At 39.3% G+C, this 24,229-nt stretch overlaps 2 protein-coding genes across 2 annotated transcripts in view; one reads left to right on the top strand and one right to left on the bottom strand.

The window, feature by feature from the left end:
- Positions 1 to 3,251, top strand: part of LOC133600007 (potassium channel subfamily K member 5-like) — a 22,725-nt gene extending 19,474 nt beyond the window's left edge. The window contains exon 5 of the mRNA XM_061952907.1: positions 1 to 3,251. This exon is cut by the window's left edge and continues 115 nt beyond it. Within this exon, the coding sequence (XP_061808891.1) occupies positions 1 to 532 (532 nt within the window). The 3' untranslated portion in view covers positions 533 to 3,251.
- LOC133600017 (serum paraoxonase/arylesterase 2-like) lies at positions 3,042 to 17,790 on the bottom strand. Its single transcript, XM_061952918.1, has 9 exons — positions 17,595 to 17,790; positions 17,453 to 17,523; positions 17,324 to 17,379; positions 11,720 to 11,882; positions 9,197 to 9,323; positions 6,104 to 6,307; positions 5,952 to 6,033; positions 5,722 to 5,850; positions 3,042 to 3,726 (listed from the first exon to the last, which is right to left on the bottom strand). Exons 1-9 carry the CDS (start codon positions 17,669 to 17,671, stop codon positions 3,565 to 3,567), a joined length of 1,071 nt encoding a protein of 356 aa, XP_061808902.1. The 5' UTR covers positions 17,672 to 17,790; the 3' UTR covers positions 3,042 to 3,564.
- Positions 17,791 to 24,229: the final 6,439 nt, after the last annotated feature.

Raw genomic sequence — 24,229 nt, 5'->3', positions numbered from 1 at the left:
GGAGGCCCACAAGGTGTTTAAGAAGAGACGATACGAACGCAAAGGCAAACACGTTGAGACGCCCGTTGACACGCCCAGAACGACCGTCGTCGACATATTTAAGTTCTTATCAGAGAAAGAGGAAGACTACAGCACCGTCATCAAGGAGATCGGAATGACGGCACCGAAGGTCAAAGCGGCCGATGTTTTCAATCGCTCCAAGAGCTGCAGCGACATCTTGACCACCCACATCGAGAAGCTGGATCACTCGCCGCGGCACGGAGGGCCGTTGAGCATCAGCGAAGTGTTTCTGAACTCTTTGGGCGGCAAAAAGGAAGAAAGCCAAGAGAAGTGCGGGACGGGAGAAGCAACAGAGAGCGCGGGTAGCGACGACACACACGGCGATGGCGTCAGCGCCACGAGTGAGGGCATTGAATTTAATGTAGCAGCCTCAACAACGCAGGAAGGAAGGTCACAACTTAACGAGAGTGCCACTCGGTTCACAATTAGCAAAGTAGAAGAGGAAGATTTATCTCACGATGAAATGGGGTAGGTTTTTTGTTTAGTTTCTATAAAAAAGATAATTGGCTTTCGGGTGAAATTTCAGAATAATTCTAAAATGCACTTTAATATTCACAGGTGAACTTAATTTGGCCTTCTCCAAAACTTTGAATGCAAATGTTCAACATTGTACTACTTATCAAACTGAATAATTGTGTCATCCATGAATGGACCAATAAATATTACTGTTTCATTCAAATAGGAAATGTATCAATCTTAATCATAATGCTCACATTTTGCATTATTGTTGATCAACAGCGTTGCCACGGTATGTTCTCACTGATCAAATGTAATTATATTGCACTTTTTTCATGCACAGGCAAGTTGCAACACAAAGTGCTTAGTTTAAGAAAAAACAAACACATGCAAGCACAGCACAATCGACAATAACTAAATATGGCACTCAGGATTCAGGGAAAAAACATCACTTTTGAGGTGTCCACACTGAATAATGACAAAAAAATGTTTACATTATTAAAAAAAAGTTATTTAAACTACATTTTGAAATATATGTAAAAATATAAATAAAAAAATATATACCATATTTTCCAGACTATAAGTCGCATCCACTACATTTTAGAAGAAGAAAAATGATCTTTCCATATATTAGCTGCACTGGACTATTAACCGCAGATATATACCGGTTTGTTATGAAATTTGATATTTACATAGAAAGATTTTGTAAATGTTTGTTTACATATCATTATTGTTTCCAAACAGTGCCTGTAACACGGCAGTAAAACGGCTGATCAAACAAAACAGAAAAGTGATAGATGTCTTTAGTCGTCCTTTATGAGATGAATACGTTTTTATCTCTTTTTTAAGGTTCAAGAGGGTTATCAGAATTCTTCTTCCTTGTGCAATGTAAACATGTTGAGTTTGAACAGTTTCTTAAAGTGGACCATTTTAGAACATTGTTTGGCTTCTTTGCTTGCTCCGTTCCGTAATTTAGCCGTTCGCGAAGAAAAATCCATGAGATTAGCCGCACTTTTGTATAAATCGCAGGGTTAAAAGCTTGGGGAAAAAGTAACGGCAAAATAGATAAAATAGTGAGAATGACTGTTGCAATAAAATATAAATTAAGATTGTTGATAATAATATTATCAGGTTGCAACTGAGATACAGAAAAACTAGAAGAGTGTATTTCTCCATTCATGGATTGCACAACTGTTGGGCATTTTGCGGTTTTGTTTTTTTTTTCATTGGAGAACAGCAAGTACATTTGTCCCTCACCACATTGCGCCTCAAATATTTTTGATCACGTTACAGATTTTCTTTAAGCACAATTTATAACAAGTTTGCCTTAAATTAAGCCTTTTCAAGCATAAAAATGGCTAAATATAAATAAACATTACTATATAGGATTAACAGAGTGTAAAGGTGACTAAATTGTGTGATTTCATGTGCAGAGGGCTCTCAAAATGTTAAAGTGTTATTTAGAAGCTTGTAAACTAGTGTTTCAATGCTCTAATGATGGAAATATTATAATTATAATTGATTACTACTTCGCGGGATTTCATTTATCACAGCCATGTCCTGAATTAAACGAGGGATTAGTGTAGTGTAACAGTAGAGAAACAGAATAATGCATTCGGAAGTTCAGAGAAGGTCAAATAAAATTAATCTGTGAATTATTGAGCATTTTAGGTTTATCCTAAAATTTTACTTAAAAGCCGAGTAACTTTTTGTGAAAGGTGTAGTCAGGACCTGTTCCACTCCTTTTTGGGAAGTATTATAATTTTGATGCATTAACTTCAGGGGTGTCCACTTTTTTCATTGAGGGCTGCATAGTGACATTGGAGAATGCTGGAAGCCTTTTAGATACGTTTCATACACTTAAGACGCTAATTAATAACAAAGTACTTACTTAACAATAGACCAAGGGATAAAAAAAAAACAACTATCCACACCCAGAGAATGGCCACTAGACCGCACTTTGGACGGCCTTTATATACTTGAACTGGAGATCTGTCTCTCTCTTCATGGAAGACCTCTGAGAGTGTCTGATTTCCATCCATTCAGCCGGCTGATGTTCAACATTTTCCACAAAGTGCCACCTATATTTCTTGGGACACCTTTGGAGATGTATCAACTTTTCTCTGAAGTTTACTGTCTTATCACATATTGATGTCACAGGCTTGCATTAAAGACATTGCACAGATTATAGAAAGGCATTTTGTACAAAAAAAACTTTCTTATATTGGCGATAAGCTGACAACCCAAGCAACCCAGCTTGTGGGGGCTTGTAACTTCAGCTTTACAGGTATGAGGTTAGTTCCAATTCAATTTCAGCAAATCCTTGGCTAATACATTTGTACATTTGTTCGTCACACACGGTGTAGTTGTCCCATCAGGGGTCACCACAGGGAGTGATTCTCAGGATTTCTTTGGCTTAGTTTTTACACCGGATACCCTCCAAGGATTTCCTTCCTGACAAAGCACTGCCATTTATCCGGGCTTGGGACAGAGGAACGCCAAAGGATGGGAATCGAACAATGGACCAAAATTTCCCACATATTGTTGTTTATTCTCTGAGGGGAGGCTCACTTTAATAAACAATTCAATGGTAAACCTGTCACACATCTTCTAGCATCTTGTGATCCACATCATTGCCAATGTATACTCAAAGCTAGGGACATTTGACAAAAATGATAGGGGAAATTAACATTTGATTTTTAACAGTTATTTATATTTATCATTTATACATACATGTCAGAATAATGCTGCCATAGCAGCATTCTGCATGAATGTAGTTCAACTTCCTATATAGCCAATTTCCTGATGTTAGTTAATTGCCATCACCTCTGCTGGTTGCAGAAGAGTACTGCACATTATCTGTACCAAGTAACAAGTAATCAATGACTTAATCTATTATTAACATTATCCCTACTTATAACATCCCACTTGTATTTACCTCACAAGGGCTGTAAAAAATAATGGATGTAACTGTATTGTGGTCATAGATTTTCTTATGAAATTCGTCTATTGTTGATTTTTTTTGTCTGTTCAATGACATTTTACTGCCTACTCCAACTCACAGCATAAGGCTTTATGAAAAACTGAGCCAATGAGCAGTTTGCTTCCATAGATCGTAGCAACAGAGGAACTCATGATCACATGACCGTCGTCAGCATACACCTGAGTCACCAGTGGGTCGTCTGAGTGAATGTTCTGGATGCGGACAACCTGGAGGACACGTATCAACACATAAAAGAGAGGAAATGTCATATTTTCATTAGGGCTGTCTTCAAATAGCCGAAGATTCGACGATTCGATTCAGAGGAGTATTGTTCACACTAGATTAGTCGCCACCGTTTGCAAACAATATGTTACTAATAGCGTTGGGAGGGTGTTTCTACATGGGGAACGTGATTAAGGCTATTCGGGAGGCTACGTAGTCAGACACGAAGCTCATCGTGTCATCGCGCGCCTCTGGCCGGCCGGATACCATCGTCGACCCCGGTGAAACGCATCGGAAATTGGACCATGGCGGGCGTCGGGACAAACCACCTCACCTCACCTCAGAGTTGTAGCTCTCTTCTTGAAAAGAGTAATGATCCTTCCGCACGTTCACAAATGGAAACTTTGTTATGGCTTTTACTTCCTCCATTTAATCAAGTATGATGTCCTATCGGTGCTGCGCCAGTGCCAAAACCCACTCAAACCGCGGTTTAGCCTTTTTTCAAGGAGTACAAAGTTGCAAATTGAGATGTTTATTTAGTTAACTTAAACGCAGAGGTCTTCATGACCACCAGGGGTTGATCTTTTTTTAAATATTTTTTTTATATTCCCATGCAATTTTTGCACACATTTTAATACACATTAACATTGATAGAACACACTGCTGTGTAGTTTAGAAATAGCAGAAACATGGACCCCCAACTCACTGTACCATGCAGTTTTAGAATAAAGATAGGTATAAAGAAGTATATTACTGTATTAAGTTTAGCATTTAAGAAAGCGAGCAATTAGCGCTCTAATTAACTGTAAGTGATTACCGCGCCAATTGCCAGTTAGCAATTAGCAGTGCAAGATGCCAGCTAGCAATTAGCATGCCAGTTTTTAGCTAGCGATAAATGCACTAGTAGCCTCTTGCAATTAACGGTGCTAGTTGCCAGCTATATTATATTATTTGAATATCTTAGTATTGCACAATAACAAGGTACCTTTGAACTATTTTAATTTAAAACACAATTATATACAGGATATATAAGATGGGAGTCCCAGCTCAGTTTGGGGATCCTTGGCCTGTAAAACTTTGAAGACCCCTGCTTTAATGGAAGACTGCACTCCTACATTTAATTAACTTTGGAATATTCACTTGTATAAGTGTTAGAACATACATAGGTGGTGGTACTAGTGACCAGTATACACAAATAGGGGCGTAAGAAAAAAAAGATTTTCGAATGAATTGCGATTCCTATTTGTAGCAATTTTTAATCAATTAAAATGTTTTTTAAAATCGATTAAAAAAAATTTTAATTGTCCTGTCCAGCCACTCAGGCAAATCATATTGTTGACGTACATGCCCGAATTTGCTGTACAGATTTTTTTTTACAAAATCGAAGTGTGAGATCCTTCTTTTGTTTGACTTTATTAAATACTTTGGTTTTGTTCAATAAAATTCTACCAGTTTACTTTTAAGTTATATAGACATCTATCACAGATGTTCATCAATTTCATGGAGGAATGTAGTTAGTCATAGAACTGGCAACCAATGTAATTAAAAAAGTATAGATTTTGAATCGACAATCATTTTCAATCGAGAATCGAATCGTTACCCCGGCCCCGAGTATCGAATTGAATCATGTGGTGCCCAACGGTTCAAAGTCCCAACAAATACATATCAACATCTGTTTATTTCGCTTTAAAAAAAACGTCATAGATTCGACGGATCGTCAACGATGGGTAAAATCTAATGAATCAGATTCAAATATGAAAATATTTACCGTATTTTTCGGAGTATAAGTTGCACCAGAGTATAAGTCGCACCTGCCGAAAATGCATTATAAAGAAGGAAAAAAACATATATAAATCGCACTGGAGCCCGGCCAAACTATGAAAAAAACTGCGACTTATAGTCCGAAAAATACGGTAGTCGAAGACAGCACTAATTTTGGTGCGACCACACAAGTCACATTTGTTATGAGGTTCATCACTAAATAATGTGGAGAGACAAACCTCTGAGCCAGGCGGATCTTTGGGGTCAAAATGGAAAATTTTCCATGCATTAGGTAGACACCCAATCCATAGGTCACCGGTTTTAGGATCTACTTCGATGTTGTCACAGAGTGAACCTAGAGGAATGGACTGATGACATTATAGAATGAAATCAGAATTAATATACCGTACACCTTCAATTTTTACATGTATCTCTATGATATCAATAGTAATATTTCCTAGTGATTCACCTTCACAGAGACCAATGCATTGTCGTCTTTCCTCTCCAACACATGCACATTATGAGCAAATATATCGGTCACATAGATATGCCTATTAATGACACATACATATTACTAAATCATTCATGTCTCAATGGCATAACTCTGAAGAACTTGCCGACCTTTTGTCTGGTGAGACGTTGATGCCATTTGCAAAGTGATACCCCTCAGAGACCACTTTGACGGTCTCTGGACTGTAATACACAACATTAGCCCCAGGTTGACCTAGAAGAGGCTCTACTATGGTTTTAATGAGTTCATTGGAGAAATAGTGATCATTGGTGGCATAGAAACGATCCACTCCAAATGCTACAATATCGTTGACACTACAGGGGAACACAGAGAAAAAAGGTATTCATTACACACCACATGACAGGATGTTATATTATATTACAGTGCACCTGGAACAGTGCTCACATCCCTTCATTTTGTTATGTCATAGCCTTATTCCAAAATTGAAAGAATCTGTTTGTCTTCAAATACCTACAAATAATACCCCATAATTACACTGTGAAAAGTTTTGTATTTTTTTAATTTTAGCAAATTCATTAAAGATTAAAAAAAAAAAATGAAATCACACGTACATAAGTATTCACAGTCTTTGCTCAATACTTTGTTGACGCACGTTTGGCAGCAATTACAGCCTGAAGTCTTTTTTAATATGATGCCACAAGCTTGGCACACCTATCTTTGGGCAGTTTCGCCCATTCCTCTTTGCAGCACCTCTCAAACTCCATCAGATTGGATGGTTTTCATCCAGGATGTCTCTGTACATGGCTGCATTCGTCTTTCCCACTATCCTGACCAATGTTCCCTCTAATTGTTCATGTGTGTGAGCAAACACAAAAACTCCATGAGCACATGTGAGCAACATCACACGTGGCAATACCAGCAGCACACCTGTCTCAAACTAATCTTTTATAATAACACTCAAATGACAGGAGTCATTTTCATGAGATTATTTTGTAATATTAGTGATTTGGCCCACTTGTAATGAAAATAAAATAAATCTTGTTTTTCATAAGCTATGGATTAGTATTGTACAATATGTCTGGGTGGGGGTCCTGCTTTGGAAATCATGTGTACCCCTTCCAGAGATCACATTTAGTTCCCCTTAAACATCCTCATGTTGCACAATGAAATGTAAGCATAGGATGAAGTATGCATTCCTGTAACTTTCTCTAGTAACAGCATTCCATGATTAATATCAATAAATTAACATTAATAATAAATGACAGTAGAATAAGCACACGTATGACTGAGGAGTCATATTGTAACGTTGTGTGGTGTTTGAGTTGTCCGACTTTTTGTGTGGCCATAAACGCACCAGTGGCTTAGTGCTATGCGTGTTGGTGACAGATGACAAGTTGGTTTTGGCCTGGTTTGTACGGCAGAAAATGACTAGTTTTTCGAGACAGATGCTTTTTTACTCATGTTTTTGGTGTGGTTATGGCCGAATATAAACCGTTTTGCTCAATAAAGTGATCGATATTATTCCTGTTCTCGAAGCATCTCGATAGACGTTACAATAATTGAACGGTGTTCAATTGAACGGTGTTGACGAACACCGTTAGGGCCGCTTCGTGTCACTGTCACTCAGAGTTGCATTGCAAAATCACACAGAATAAATTCTGTGTTTATTTTGTTTAGAATTCAGATGGGGTTTGATTTGGTGCGCGGTACATATTTGCTGTGCACAAAGGACGCTTGAGCAGTGCGCAATTGCGCAGGCGCGCACCTTAGAGGGAACGTTGATACTGACTAGTCTCACAGTTTCTGACGCTGAAAACCATCCCCACAGCATGATGCTGCCACCACAATGCTTCACTGTAGGGATGGTTTCCTCCAAACATGATGCCTGGCATTCACGCCGAAGAGTTCAATCTTTGTCTCATAAGACCAGGGACTTTTGTTTCTCAGGGAGGTGACCAAAACCCGATGGTCACGCTGCCAGAGCTACGGCATTTCTCTGTGAAGAGAGGAGAACCTTCCAGAAGCACAACCAATTCTGAAAGCCTGTATGATAGTTTCCAGACGGGAGCCATTTCTTAGTAAAAAATTTGCTAAAATGCACCTGAAAGACTTTCAGATCCATACTTGCCAACCCTCCCGATTTTCCCGGGAGACTCCCGAATTTCGGTGCCCCTCCCGAAAATCTCCCGGGGCAACCATTCTCCCGAATTTTTCCCGATTTCCACCCGGACAACAATATTAGGGGCGTGCATTAAAGACACCGCCTTTAGCGTCCTCTACAACCTGTCATCACATCCGCTTTTCCTTCATACAAACAGAGTACCAGCCCAGTCACATAATATATGCGGCCTTTACTCACACACACATAAGTAAATGCAAGCCATACTTGATCACTAGCCATACAGGTCACACTGAGGGTGGCCGTATAAACAACTTTAACACTGTTACAAATATGCGCAACACTGTGAACCCACACCAAACAAGAATGACAAACACATTTCGGGATAACATCCCCATAGTAACACAACATAAACACAACAGAACAAATACCCAGAACACCTTGCAGCACTAACTCTTACGGGACGCTACAATATACACCCTCGCTACCACAAAACCCCACCCCCCTCAATCTCCCGAATTCGGAGGTCTCAAGGTTGGCAAGTATGCTCAGACCATTGGAAACAAAAGGTCTGGTCTGATGAGACAAAGATTGAACTCTTTGGCGTGAATGCCAGGCATCATGTTTGGAAGAAACCAGGCACCGGTCATCACCAAGCCAATACCATCCCTACAGTGAAGCATGGTGGTGGCAGTATCATGCTATGGGGATGGTTTTCAACGGTAGGAACTGGGAAACAATCAGGGTAGATGGAAAGACGAATGTAGCAATGTACGGAGACATCCCGGATGTAAACCAACACTTCCCATCAAACCTGATGGAGCTTGAGAGGTGCTGCAAAGAGGAATGGGCGAAACTGCCCAAAAATAGGTGTGCCAAGCTTGTGGCATCATATTAAAAAAGATTTGGGGCTGTGATTGCTGCCAAAGTGAATCAACAAAGTATTGAACAAAGACTGTGAATGCTTATGTACATGTGATTTTGCAAAAACATTTTCACATTGCCATTATGTGGTATTATGTGTAGAATTTTGAGGACAAAAATGAATTGAATATTTGGAATACGGCTGTAACATAACAAAATGTGGAAACAGTAAGTATGTTAAATAAATATGCAGCAGTACCTGTAAAGAAGTTTATGTTTGAATGTCTTTAGATGAACAAGGGAGCGCTCCTCTTCAACAAATTCAAACAACTCTACTTGGCTGTTGTGGTGAGGATGATTCACAACAAACAGGTAGACTGACCCATCTGAATTCATGAGGAAACAAAGCATATGTACAGTAAACGCATGCATTGACTATGCTTCAAATCCACAATGGAGAAACTCTTACAAATTAAAAAAAAAAAGGGAGTGTGTAGGGAGTGTGTTGTAATACAATTGGTTAAAACTATCAAACCAAAAAACCCAATTGTAGTACTTTCTGCATAAATTTAAGGTGGACATACAAAGTTTCTCAATAAATTGTGAATTATTACATTTTTTTAAATTAATCCAATCCACTATTTAAAGTTAAAGTACCCATGATTGTCACACACACTAGGTGTGGCGAAATGATTCTCTGCATTTGACCCATCACCCCTGATCACCCCCTGGGAGGTGAGGGGAGCAGTGAGCAGCAGTGGTGGCTGCGCCCGGGAATCATTTTTGGTGATTTAACCCCCAATTCCAACCCTTGATGCTGAGTGTCAAGTAGGGAGGCAATATATAACGCTATTTAAAAAACAATATAAGTTTCACAAAGTGCTGCACAGTAGTTACCAGACATTTAAAGGATAAAAGTAAGGACAGTCTAGTGTAAGAAAAAAATAACTTAAAAAAAAATATATATATATAAAACACAAAATAAACTAAAATAGAGACCACACAAGTCATGCTGGTCACTGTGGTAGCGACAATAACACTGATAGAATGTTTAATGCCAAGCTACAGTATATTCAAACTTGCACCAATAGTTTTGTCAAATGTGCATTGTATGTTAAAAAACAGTTAGCATATTAGTTATCTTCTTTACATATTCATAGCATCAGATTTACACCTTTAAATTTTGATTAATCTTGACAATCACATGCTTGCATAGTATCTAGTAAGTTAACTCGGGCTGCAGCTTTCGATTACTGTTGTGATCTTCAAACAATCGATCGATTAATCTGTTCAAATAATCCAGTAATCAAACAAAGCGCACTTTTGATCCTCGATTCGTATTTTAGGGAAAATAGTAAAACATATTTTACACACGCAAACGCAGACTCATAGTTGTATTTGTCATTGTATTTACAACATTATTAATACATACATACTACCGGTATGCAAAAATAACAATGGTAAGGTTAATTTATAATTTTTTTGAATTTTTTGTTTGTAATTGGTTTTTAATCGTCATTATTTGCTCTAAGTTATTACAGTATGTCTCTATATACATATTTATTTTATTTTTTCAATACATTTTGGCCGAAAGGGGCGCATTTCAATTTCATACACACTTGTTATTACATATGTTGGCCACAGGGGGAGCACTTAAAATGTTTACACACACTTGTTATTTCATATGTTGACCAGAGGGGAGCACTTTTAAAACCGACACACAGTCAATTGGAAAAATCCCTCCTTTTTGGGACCACCCTCATTTTTATAGATTTCTCCACAAGGGGTGCAAATGAGACATTCTCAATTAGATGCAATGGTTTCCCTTATTGGGACCATGATTTATGTCCTAACTTGTTCACATATGGAAGGTACTTTTCCTTGTTGATGTCTCAAGAAGGGTAGGAATAAAACACACACACACATTTTTTTTGCTTGCCATATCTAGAAAATGTACGCCATCAACATTGAAATTGCACTTTTAAAATATGTGCATTAATAAAAATAAAATTAAACAGTGTTCGCCGCCACACTGACCACGGCACCTGCACAACACCGCTGTCACGTGTCCTGTAATGCAGAAACCATGAGGAAACTATGTCCGCGTATTTAAAGTTCCAGGCAACCCTAATGGTTTGGATTATATCAATTTACAGGTATATTAGTTTCATTCACTCCACGACTAATTGACCCAACAGAATATAAATCAAAGCTTTGTTGTAATGAAATTAATTGATTAATCATTGCAGCCCTAGCATTAACTTTAAATAATACTATTTTATTGTTGGAATATTATGTACAAACATTCTATGAATATTTTACTTGAAAGTATATCATCTGCTCAAAACATGGTGTATGTTTATATGACGTGCATCATTTGAAAAATACTGTAATCATTTTGAAAATAACAAGGAACATGAATAGATAACACAGATTTATAAACGTAACTCAGAGGACTCTTAGTCTGCATTTAACCAGTTGTTTAGAAAGCCAATTTGTCGGTGATCACACCAGTCGGCGTCTCCTCACTCATCTTTGCATTGACCTGATCACTGACCGTATAACAACCCTAGCCGCATTTCAGGTAATCATCCACGGTAAAGGAGCATGTGCGGTCAAAATAAGCTACGTGATTCTCCTGCCTGTAAACATGACTAATGCAATTTTGCTTTGTGATTAATCGCATGCTTCAACATTGACAGGCCGACAGCCCGAGCTATGACGTGAACGGCGATGACGGTTTAGCTCAAATGTGATGAATGAAATGCAGGAGTGTTCATACTTGTAGCGTCTGTATAGACACTGATGCCGTGAGGGTTAAATGTCTTCAGGTCAAAGTTTTTGGAAATGAGCAACTCCACTGGTTCCATCTCAGAGTCTTTCAGATTGAGAAGGAAGATCTTTCCAGGAGCATTTGATGATGGTATTCCTGGGTACTTCAAACCCTGCGAAAACATGCAAAAACACAGTATGTACAAAACCCAAAACCAGTGAAGTTGGCACGTTGTGTAAATAGTAAATAACAACAGAATACAATGATTTGCAAATCCTTTTCAACTTATATTCAATTGAATAGACTGCAAAGACAAGATATTTAATGTTGTTTTTTTAGCAAATAATCATTAACTTAGAATTGAATGGCGGCAACACATTGCTAAAAAGTTGGCACAGGGGCATTTTTACCACTGTGTTACATGGCCTTTCCTTTTAACAACACTCAGTAAATGTTTGGGAACTGAAGAGACCAATTTTTGAAGCTTTTCAGGTGGAATTATTTCCCATTCTTGCTTGATGTACAGCTTAAGTTGTTCAACAGTCCGGGGGTCTCCGTTGTGGTATTTTAGGCTTCGTATTGCGCCACACATTTTCAATGGGAGACAGGTCTGGACTACAGGCAGGCCAGTCTAGTACCCGCACTCTTTTACTATGAAGCCACGTTGATGTAACACGTGGCTCGGCATTGTCTTGCTGAAATAAGCAGGGGCGTCCATGGTAACGTTGCTTGGATGGCAACATATGTTGCTCCAAAACCTGTATGTACCTTTCAGCATTAATGGCGCCTTCACAGATGTGTAAGTTACCCATGTCTTGGGCACTAATACACCCCCATACCATCACAGATGCTGGCTTTTCAACGTTGCGCCTATAACAATCCGGATGGTTATTTTCCTCTTTGGTCCGCAGGACACGACGTCCACAGTTTCCAAAAACAATTTGGAAATGTGGACTCGTCAGACCACAGAACACTTTTCCACTTTGCATCAGTCCATCTTAGATGAGCTCAGGCCCAGCGAAGCCGACGGCGTTTCTGGGTGTTGTTGAAAAACGGTTTTTGCCTTGCATAGGAGAGTTTTAACTTGCACTTACAGATGTAGCGACCAACTGTAGTTACTGACAGTGGGTTTCTGAAGTGTTCCTGAGCCCATGTGGTGATATCCTTTACACACTGATGTCGCTTGTTGATGCAGTACAGCCTGAGGGATCGAAGGTCACGGGCTTAGCTGCTTACGTGCAGTTCTTTGAACCCTTTGATGATATTACGGACCGTAGATGTTGAAATCCCTAAATTCCTTTCAATAGCTGGTTGAGAAAGGTTCTTCTTAAACTGTTCAACAATTTGCTCACGCATTTGTTGACAAAGTGGTGACCCTCGCCCCATCCTTGTTTGTGAATGACTGAGCATTTCATGGAATCTACTTTTATACCCAATCATGGCACCCACCTGTTCCCAATTGGCCTGTTCACCTGTGGGATGTTCCAAATAAGTGTTTGATGAGCATTCCTCAACTTTATCAGTATTTATTGCCACCTTTCCCAACTTCTTTGTCACGTGTTGCTGGCATCAAATTCTAAAGTTAATGATTATTTGCAAAAAAAAAAAAGTTTATCAGTTTGAACATCAAATATGTTGTCTTTGTAGCATATTCAACTAAATATGGGTTGAAAATAATTTGCAAATCATTGTATTCCGTTTATATTTACATCTAACACAATTTCCCAACTCATATGGAAACGGGGTTTGTATTTGGCTGACCACATTGAATGAAGTGACGGACCACAATAAATGATTTGGTGGACCACTTTGAATGACATGGCGCGCTACTTTAAATGATGTGTCGGACCACATTAAATGACGTGGCAAAGCACATTGAATGACAGGGGGCCACAAACGACGTGGCGAACACGTTAAAAAGGTAGCTGACCACTTTGAATGACATGGGGGGCCACAATGACGTAGCAGACCACATTTGTTCAACTTCTTTAGTTATACTAGTGGTGTTCCTCAAGGTTCCATTTTAGGTCCTCTCTTTTTCTGCTTTTGGTCTAATTAACTGGTGACCACAAGTTCAGTTCAAAACTTGGCAGACAAACATTTTTGCAGCAATTTCCAAAAAAAGACTAGCGTGCTCATGATGTATAGAAGAACTCGGAGCCCTGTAAACACATTGGGAGGTCTTTGCGTTGACATTTTAACCTTACCAGCAAACATAGAACACTTGGGTCCAAACTTGTGATTTACATAACTGAGGTGTTCCTCAAAGCACTCCTTAAAGTCCTCTCATTTTTGGCATTTTTTTTAAAAATTGGGATTTATGTAAGGTGTTGCTGTAGCTTGTTTATTTCAGATGCAGTAGCAACGGTCGTGTTCCCAGGATTAGAGATGTCCGATAATATCGGGCTGCCGATATTATCGGCCGATAAATGCTTTAAAATGTAATATCGGAAATTATCGGTATCGGTTCGGCAATTATCAGTATCGGTTTCAAAAAGTAACATTTATGACTTTTTAAAACGCCGCTGTACGGAGTGGTACACGGACGTAGGGAGAAGTACAGAGCGCCAATAAACCTTAAAGGCACTGCCTTTGTGTGCCGGCCCAATCACATAATACCTACGGCTTTTCACACACACACAAGTGAATGCAAGGCATTGTTGGTCAACAGCCATACAGGTCACACTGAGGGTGGCCGTATAAACAACTTTAACACTGTTACAAATATGCGCCACACTGTGAACCCACACCAAACAAGAATGACAAACACATTTCGGGAGAACATTCGCACCGTAACACAACATAAACACAACAGAACAAATACCCAGAACCCCTTGCAGCACTAATTCTTCCGGGACGCTACAATATACACCGCCTGCCACCCCCTACAACCCCACCTCAAACCCGCCCTGCCCCGCCCCAACCCCGCCCACCTCAACCTCCTCATGCTCTCTCAGGGAGAGCATGTCCCAAATTCCAAGCTGCTGTTTTGAGGCATGTTAAAAAAAATAATGCACTTTGTGACTTCAATAAAAAATATGGCAGTGCCATGCTGGCCTTTTTTTCCATAACTTGAGTTGATTTATTTTGGAAAGCCTTATTACATTGTTTAATGCATCCAACGGGGCATCACAACAAAATTAGGCATAATAATGTGTTAATTCCACGACTGTATATATCGGTATCGTTTGATATCGGAATCGGTAATTAAGAGTTGGACAATATCGGGATATCGGCAAAAAAGCCATTATCGGACATCTCTACCCAGGATGCAAAGAGACGGCAGGACTTTGGCAGAAGCAGCGAACAGGTAAGCAAGGTATTATTTCACAAAAGAGCGAAGCAAAACAAAGAAGATGTGCCACTCAGAAGCGCAGGAAAAAACACAGAAGTATCAGTGCGAGTTTAACAACTACAGAACCTTCAGCTGTCACTAACTAAGCTAGACATGAGGTGCATTTAGCAAGCAGTGAGCAACGTGAACGCACCTGTCGAATAACGGTTTGGCGCCGGATGAATGGTGAGACGGGCATAAAAAGGGCGTGATTAGCTGGCGGCAGCCGGTGTGGATAATAATCAACAAACAAAAAAAGGCGTGTGAGCTCGAGCAACAAGAACGTAGAAGGACTAGTAGGGCTGGTAACCTAATACACACTAAACCAGTGATTCTCAAACTGTGGTACGTGTACCACTCGTGGTACGCGGGCTCTGTGATGAGTCTTTTATTTTCTTACAGTAAATTTAAACAGTGTTCCTCATCAAACTGTGTGTACTCATGTGGCCAAAATATTAAATATACCTTTTAAATTAAACCACTGCCTTGTTTTTAATGAATACTTAGGCTTACTGTGCTACTGTATTTTAATAATGGTCATTAAGGTGGTACTTGGAGAGCCAAGTGTTTTCTGAGGTGGGACATGGTGAAAAATGTTTAAGAACCGCTGCACTAAACAAAGAAGAACATCAACAAAGTCAACACAGGACATGTTCAGGTTCAGTAGTCATTTGTTCAACTTCTTTAGTTATTCTAGTGGGGTTACTCAAGGTTCCGTTTTAGGTCCTCTCTTTTTTTTAATCATTTTGGCTACTCAACTAGTGGCCCGCGAGCACAGCAGATTCTTAAATACACTAGAGTTATTTTTTTTATTTTTTATTATTGAGACAAATATTATTTATGTATTTAATATTTCTTTACATACTATGGCAGGGGTCACCAACCTTTTTGAAACCAAAAGCTACTTCTTGGGTACTGATTAATGCGAAGGGCGACCAGTTTCCATCCATCCATTTTCTACCGCTTATTCCCTTTGGGGTCGCGGGGGGCAATGGAGCCTATCTCAGCTACAATCGGGCGGAAGGCGGGGTACACCCTGGACAAGTCGCCACCTCATCACAGGGGCTACCAGTTTGATACACACTTAAATAAATTGCCAGAAATAGACAATTTGCTCAATTTACCTTTAACTCTATGTTATTATTAATAATTAATGATATTTATCTTTGTGGAAACACTGATCATCTTAATGATTTCTCACAATAAATATATATAGAAACAGATAAATATCAATTTGCAACACTTTATTTTTATATTTTCTCTAAGTGCACATTTTTCAAATTGAACATTTTCAAATGATCACTTCTAAGACAGTCTTGTGAAATCACAATATCCCATTTTAACTAGCTAGCCACTAACATTTTTTAACAAATCATGAATTACTTTGCACCATGTTTGTACAAATAATAACTCATGTAAAATACAAAAGTCAACTCTCAAATTTTTAAATAAATCATGTCACACTTTGAACTGGACACCAAATCTGTTATCTGTTTCTTTGTCAGTTAGTGAAGACCAAGTCTTTCAAATATTTTCTTGGATTTTCAAATTCTATTTGAGTTTTGTCTTTCTTAGAATTAAAAATGCCGAGCAAAGCGAGACCAGCTTGCTAGTAAATAATTAAAATTGAAAAAATAGAGGCAGCTCGCTGGTAAGTGCTGCTATTTGAGCTATTTCTAGAACAGACCAGCGGGCTACTCATCTGGTCCTTACGGGCTACCTGGTGCCCGCGGGCACCGTGTTGGTGACCCCTGTACTATGGTATATTATTATTTTTATTATTTATTTGTTCACTGTTATGTTACAGAGAACAATGAAATAGGATACATTTGCTCTGGCATGTAAGGGTTAGGATTACCATGAATTGATTAACGTGGACCCCGACTTAAACAAGTTGAAAAACGTATTCGGGCGTTACAATTTAGTGGTCAATTGTACGGAATATGTACTGTACTGTGCAATCTACTAATAAAAGTTTCAATCAATCAAAATTAAATAAGCTGTGCTTCTTGCTACTCCTTTTCTGACGTGCTGTGGTGAAACAACTGGAAATATGTGATGCATTACATTGTATCGTATGCATGTTCGAAATAAACTGAGACTGAACTGAAGAGTGCTGTCATATAGATGATCTTTGACTTGCTTTTTTGCAGAAGATCCTTAAAAACAGCAGAGCGCTCCTGTAAGTCTGCAAAAATAAATAGACCAAAACCAAATGTCTCCTGTGGAGGACGCTGGTTCTTGTTGAACAGTGTTAGACCTTTAACTTGAGTACTTACAGAGCTTATCAAGGCGAGTCCATCTCCAAAGACAGTTATATCCTCTGCACCGTTATCTGAGTGAAGAGCACACACACTCTTCAACCTATATGCTTAAGAATAAGCAGTGTCATTTTTGCATGAGCTTACTTAGATTCTTCAGTGGAACACAGTTGGGGAGATGGTTCTTGACTTGTTCCCGAGTAGCCATGTACATCTTCCTGCAGTGTTTGCATGGAAAGAAGTTATTTTGCACAAACACGACATAATGCAATGCAAAGTGAATGATTACCTCACATTGACCATCCTCTCGCCAAGCAGGACATAAATCAGCGTTACGCCAATTGTCATCAAGCCAAATGAATCCATGTCTAAAATGGCGAATGGCAATCTGTACTAAAGGTGAGACGTAACCCTGCAGGGGAATATAGCAATCGTGTTGTGAAGCTTTGCGCTGTCACCTAATCTGCTCTTGCCAGCAAACCAAGGGAGAAAGTCAATAAAAGAAAGGATTAGATGACCTTTCAACCTGCCGGTTGACGCTTTAATGGGATGGCTTGTTTAGTCGTGCAACAATTTGTAGAACAAATCAAGATCAGTGGCCTTCACCTGAGTAAACCAGGGTATACATTGAAGGGGAAAATGTTGATTTGATCACATTTACTGATTGATTAATGCACTGCAAAGGGAAATATGCAGGGTGCATAAATCAATAAGTAGAAAACACAGTGAGTGCAAGTATATCAAAGGTCTTTTTGGATGCAACCTTACCAAAGTCCCCTTGTCTGGCTTTCATTAGTCTGGATTGCCATGTACCGTACATCGAAAGGGAAGCGGTAGAAAATGGATAGTGTATTTTTCCCCTCCCACTCCCCATTTTTTGTATATATTGTTCTTCAAATCACCTGACTTGTACACTGTGTATATGTACATAATTGATCCATTTTTTAACATAATTTTTTATATACATGTTACAGGTTGTATAGCTTTTATTATTGAATGTATCAAATGTGATGAATATGTAATGGACCACAATGGAAACAAGCCTTTTGGCTTTTTGTGTCATCCATTTGCCTTTTTAAAGCATTACATGGATTCAATTCTTTAAGATGTCAATAAACTTCTCAATCAATCAATCAATCAATCAAAGCATTCAAATGTGTTTTCATTTCAACATGCCAGATACAAATTGTCTATTGAATACAAATACAATTATTTCAAGATTACTTGTACCAACAAATGTTTTTTTAACCAGAGACTGTAATGCACAATACTAGTCCAAGGTTGACCCAGAGGAAGCTCCTCGATGGTTTTAAAGGGGAACATTATCACAATTTCAGAATTGTTAAAACCATTAAAAATCAGTTCCTAATGGCTTATTATATTTTTCGAAGTTTTTTTCAAAATTTTACCCATCACGCAATATCCCTAAAAAAAGCTTCAAAGTGCCTGATTTTAACCACCCGTCCATTTTCCTGTGACGTCACATAGTGAAGCCAACACAAAAAAACATGGCGGAAAGAACAGCAAGCTATAGCGACATTAGCTCGGATTCAGACTCGGATTTCAGCGGCTTAAGCGATTCAACAGATTACGCATGTATTGAAACGGATGGTTGTAGTGTGGAGGCAGGTAGCGAAAACGAAATTGAAGAAGAAACTGAAGCTATTGAGCCATATCGGTTTGAACCGTATGCAAGCGAAACCGACGAAAACGACACGAGAGAAAGCGACACGGGAGAAAGCGAGGACGAATTCAGCGATCGCCTTCTAACCAACGATTGGTATGTGTTTGTTTGGCATTAAAGGAAACTAACAACTATGAACTAGGTTTACAGCATATGAAATACATTTGGCAACAACATGCACTTTGAGAGTGCAGACAGCCCAATTTTCATCAATTAATATATTCTGTAGACATACCCTCATGTCAGCAGGCCAGGGAAGCTAGGGTCGATACTCTTCTCTTGATCATCTTCGGGACGGTGTGAGCCAAGACATCCAGAGGGTTTAGCTCGCTCGTCTGCGGAAACAAACTTCCGCCATTGCTTGCCGTGCTACCAAAGTCCTTTGTCCCTGAATTGCTCACACACTCCGGCAGATTCAATGGGGGTCTGGCGGCAGATTTCTTTGACTTTATCGTTGGAAATGCATCTGCTCTGAGTGTCGCAGGATATCCACACATTCTTGCCATCTCTGTCGTAGCATAGCTTTTGTCGGTAAAGTGTGCGGAACAAACGTCCAATTTCTTGCCACTTTCGCATCTTTGGGCCACTGGTGCAACTTGAATCCGTCCCTGTTCGTGTTGTTACACCCTCCGACAACACACCGACGAGGCATGATGTCTCCAAGGTACGGAAAACAGTCGAAAAACGGAAAATAACAGAGCTGATTTGACTAGGTGTTTGAGAAAATGGCGGATTGCTTCCCGATGCGACATCACATTGTGACGTCATCGCTCCGAGAGCGAATAATAGAAAGGCGTTTAATTCGCCAAAATTCACCCATTTAGAGTTTGGAAATCGGTTAAAAAAATATATGGTCTTTTTTCTGCAACATCAAGGTGTATATTGACGCTTACATAGGTCTGGTGATAATGTTCCCCTTTAAGGAGTTTGTGTGAGAAATAGTGATCCACGATCCATTTCTAATGCCATAATATCATTGATACTACAAAAGCAAACAGAGAGGAATACTTTTGGTTCAATATTGCTTTTATTTATGAAGAAGTTCCTGCTTGAAGGTCTTGAGAGGAATTACCCCTTGGGAAGACCTGGGACCTTTGTGGGTCATTGTATTGCCTTTAAAGATGACACCATGCAACAGAATGTTCATTTTAAAGGTTAGCAGAATGAAATGTGGCATCAGGAGTTGTAAAGGAATTCATCTCAATATTTGCATCGTCCGTTCTAAGTTATTTTGAACACAACTAGTGAGTGAGTATCAAATGGAGTTCCCCGGGACCCTTTCGTTCCCATTGACTCCCTTTCATAAGGGCCATTTCTTGGTCAACCTGTTATTTTATAATGTTTTCTCCACGAACACCAAATAATTCCAAGCGTCCATCCATCCATTTACTACCGCTTGTCCCTCTCGGGATAGCGGAGGTGCTGGAGCCAATCTCAGTTGCATTTGGGCGGGGTACACCCTGGACAAGTCACCACCTCATCACAGGGCCAACACAGATAGACAGACAACATTCACACACTAGGGCCAATTTAGTGTTGCCAATCAACCTATCCCCAGGTGCATGTCTTTGGAGGTGGGAGGAAGCTGGAGTACCCGGAGGGAAGCCAAGCAGTCATGGGGAGAACATGCAAACTCCATGCAAACTTTCTTATTGTAAGGCACACACACTAACCACTGGTCCACCGTGCGGCCCGAATCCAAGCATTTCCTTTTAAAATATGTGCAAATCCTATTAAAGGGGTAATTTGACCCCTCAACCACTAGATACCGCTCGGGTAGCATAGAGCAGTGTTTTTCAACCACTGTGCCGCGGCACACTAGTGTGCCGTGAGATACATTCTGGTGTTCATTCTGATTATCTAATTCATTCTGATTATCTAATTTCACCTATTTGGGGTATAAAATATTTTTTGCAAACCAGTAATTATAGTCTGCAAATGATGTGTTGTTGAGTGTCGGCAGAGTAACTATGTAATACTCTTCCATATCAGTAGGTGGCAGCAGGTAGCTAATTGTGATCACAATATGCAGACGACAGCGGGAGGCAGGGTGCAGGTAAAAAGGTGTCTAATGCTTAAACTGAAAAACAAACAAAAGGTGAGTGCCCCTAAAAAAAAAGGCATTTAAGCTTAGGGAAGGCTATGCAGAACGAAACTATAACTGAACTGGCGACAAAGTGAAGAAAAACAGAATGCTGGACGACAGCAAAGACTTACAGCGTGTGGCGCAGAGAAGGCGTCTACAAAGTACATCCGAACATGACATGACAATCAACAATGTCTCCACAAAGAAGGATAAAAACAACTGAAATATTATTTTTTGCTAAAACAAAGTAGGTGCGGGGAATAGCGCTTAAAGGAAGACATGAAACTGCTACAGGAAAATACCAACAAAACAGGAAAGGAACGCAAGACAAGAACTAAAATATGACGCAGGAAAACAGCAAAATAGTCCAAATAAGTCAGGGTGTGATGTGACAGGTGGTGACAGTACACCTACTTTGAGACAAGAGCTATAGTGATGCATGCTTAGTTATGCTTTAAAGTCATATCCGACAACTTTTTATTGTCAATATCGAGTTTCATATTTTAATGATTTCTGCTGGTGGTGTGCCTTTGGATTTTTTCAATGAAAAAAATGTGCCTCGGCTCAAAAAAGGTTGAAAAACACTGGCATAGAGCAGTGGTCCCCAACCACCGGGCGCGGATCGATTGGTACCGGGCTGCACAAGAATAAAAAAATAAAAACATTTTTTTTAATTAAATCAACATAAAAAACACAAGATACACTTATAATTAGTGCACCAACCCAAAAAACCTCCCTCCCCCATTTACACTCATTCGCACAAAAGGGTTGTTTCTTTGTTATAAATATTTCTGGTTCCAACACTATATATCAATATATATCAATACAGTCTGCAGGGAAGCGCACATGATTGTATTTTTTTATGCCCTTCTTGTATACAACTTTGCGGTTGTCCTTCCAGTCCAGTCTGCTGTTCAAGTGGACTACCAGCTACTTGTACTGCCCCAGTACTGCCACCTCCCACATTTTTACAACATTAGAAACCATTAGTAAATCAGAGGCTACTTAGAAGGTGTGCGATAACTCCTGTAAATGACTGGCTTAGAATGGCCAAAGGTATAGATGTGTGTGTTCAAGGAAACGGCAGGCTGTCTTCTTTTAATACATTTATTACAATATTTGGCAAGCTAGGTAATGTTTGCTGTGGTCTGGAACAACATGGCACACAACTTTTAGAAATGCAGCCAATATTACATACAGATAATAAGGGATCTCCGATAATATCGGGCTGCCGATATTATCGGCCGATAAATGCTTCAAAATGTAATATCGTAAATTATCGGTATCGGTTTCATAATTATCGGTATCGGTTTCTAAAAGTAAAATGTATGAAGTTTTAAAACGCCGTTGTGTACACGGACGTAGGGAGAGGTACAGACTGCCAATTAACCTTAAAGGCATTTCCTTTGCGTGCGTGCCGTCCGAGTCACATAATATCTACCGGCTGTTCTCATCACGAATTAATGCAACGCATACTTGGTCAACAGCCATACAGGTCACACTGAGGGTGGCCGTATAAACAAGTTTAACACTGTTACAAATACCGTATGCGCCACACTGTGAACCCACACCCAACAAGAATGACAAACACATTTCGGGAGAACATCCGCATCGTAACACAACATAAACACAACAGAACAAATACCCAGAATCCTTTGCAGTACTAACTCTTTCGGGACGCTACAATATAACCCCCCCCCCAGCATGTCCAAAATTCCAAGCTGCTGTTTGGATAGATAGATGGATAGTACTTTATTGATTGCTTCAGGAAGTTGCCCCAGTAAAATTAAAATTCCAGCAGCAGTGTACAGAATTGAGATCGAATTTAAAAAGTAAAAAGTAAATAATGGGGGTATAAATGGAAACAGAATAGAAAAATATTACAACAAGAATACAAATAAAAAGCAACAATGAGAATAAAAATATAACAGTAAAATAAGAATATAACAAGAGAAACTAGGCAGTAGTGACCATGTTATGAAAAAAGTATTGCACTGTTATTGTTTTGAGGCATGTTAAAAAACATAATGCACTTTGACTTCAATAATAAATATGGCAGTGCCAAGTTGGCATTTTTTTCCATAACTTGAGTGGATTTATTTTGGAAAACCTTGTTACATTGTTTAATACATCCAGCGGGGCATCACAACAAAATTAGGCATACTAATGTGTTAATTCCATGACTGTATACATCATCTCTACAGATAATGTGTCATGAGACATCATACTTGCCAACCCTCCCGGATTTTCCGGGAGACTCCCGAAATTCAGCGCTTCTCCCGAAAACCTCCCGGGACAAATTTTCTCCCGAAAATCTCCCGAAATTCAGGCGGACCTGAGTGACATGTCGACAGCCTGTTTTCACGTCCGCTTTCCCACAATATAAACAGCATGCCTGCCCAATGACGTTATAACTGTAGAATGATCGAGGGCAAATTCTTAGTTTCTTATGTGGGTTTATTGTTACGCAGTTTCATTAACGTCCTCCCAGCGCGGCAACAACACACAACAACAGCAGTCACGTTTTCGTCTACCGTAAAGCAGTTCGTCTGCCGTAAACAGCAATGTTGTGACACTCTTAAACAGGACAATACTGCCATCTACTGTACATGCATATGTGACATTAACATCTAGGGCTTTTAGAGAGTGCAGTGCACAACTGCGCACACAACAAGGAGACGAAGCAGAATGCATCATCAGAGAGGGTGTTCAGCATGGTTAGAAAAATAGTGACAGAGAATAGAACAAGGATGGACAATTGAATCCTTAACTCAACAATGAGTAGATGAGTGTTATGTGTGTGTATATGTGTAAATAAATGAACACTGAAATGCAAGTATTTCTCTTATTTATATATATATATATATATATATATAGTAAATATATATATATATATATATATATATATATATATATATATAGTAAATATATATATATATATATAATTAGAATTCACTGAAAGTCAAGTATTTCTTATATATATGAAATACTTGACTTGGTGAATTCTAGCTGTAAATATACTCCTCCCCTCTTAACCACGCCCCCACCCCGACCACGCCCCACACCTTCCGAAATCGAAGGTCTCAAGGTTGGCAAGTATGTGAGACATGCAAAACTAAATTATATACATAGAGGATAAAAGTAAAGGATATTA

The sequence above is a fragment of the Nerophis lumbriciformis genome, linkage group LG04 (assembly GCF_033978685.3).
Source record: "Nerophis lumbriciformis linkage group LG04, RoL_Nlum_v2.1, whole genome shotgun sequence".
NCBI lineage: Eukaryota > Metazoa > Chordata > Actinopteri > Syngnathiformes > Syngnathidae > Nerophis > Nerophis lumbriciformis.
Note: the sequence above shows the minus strand (reverse complement) of the source record. Positions and strands in the feature narration are given on the sequence as shown.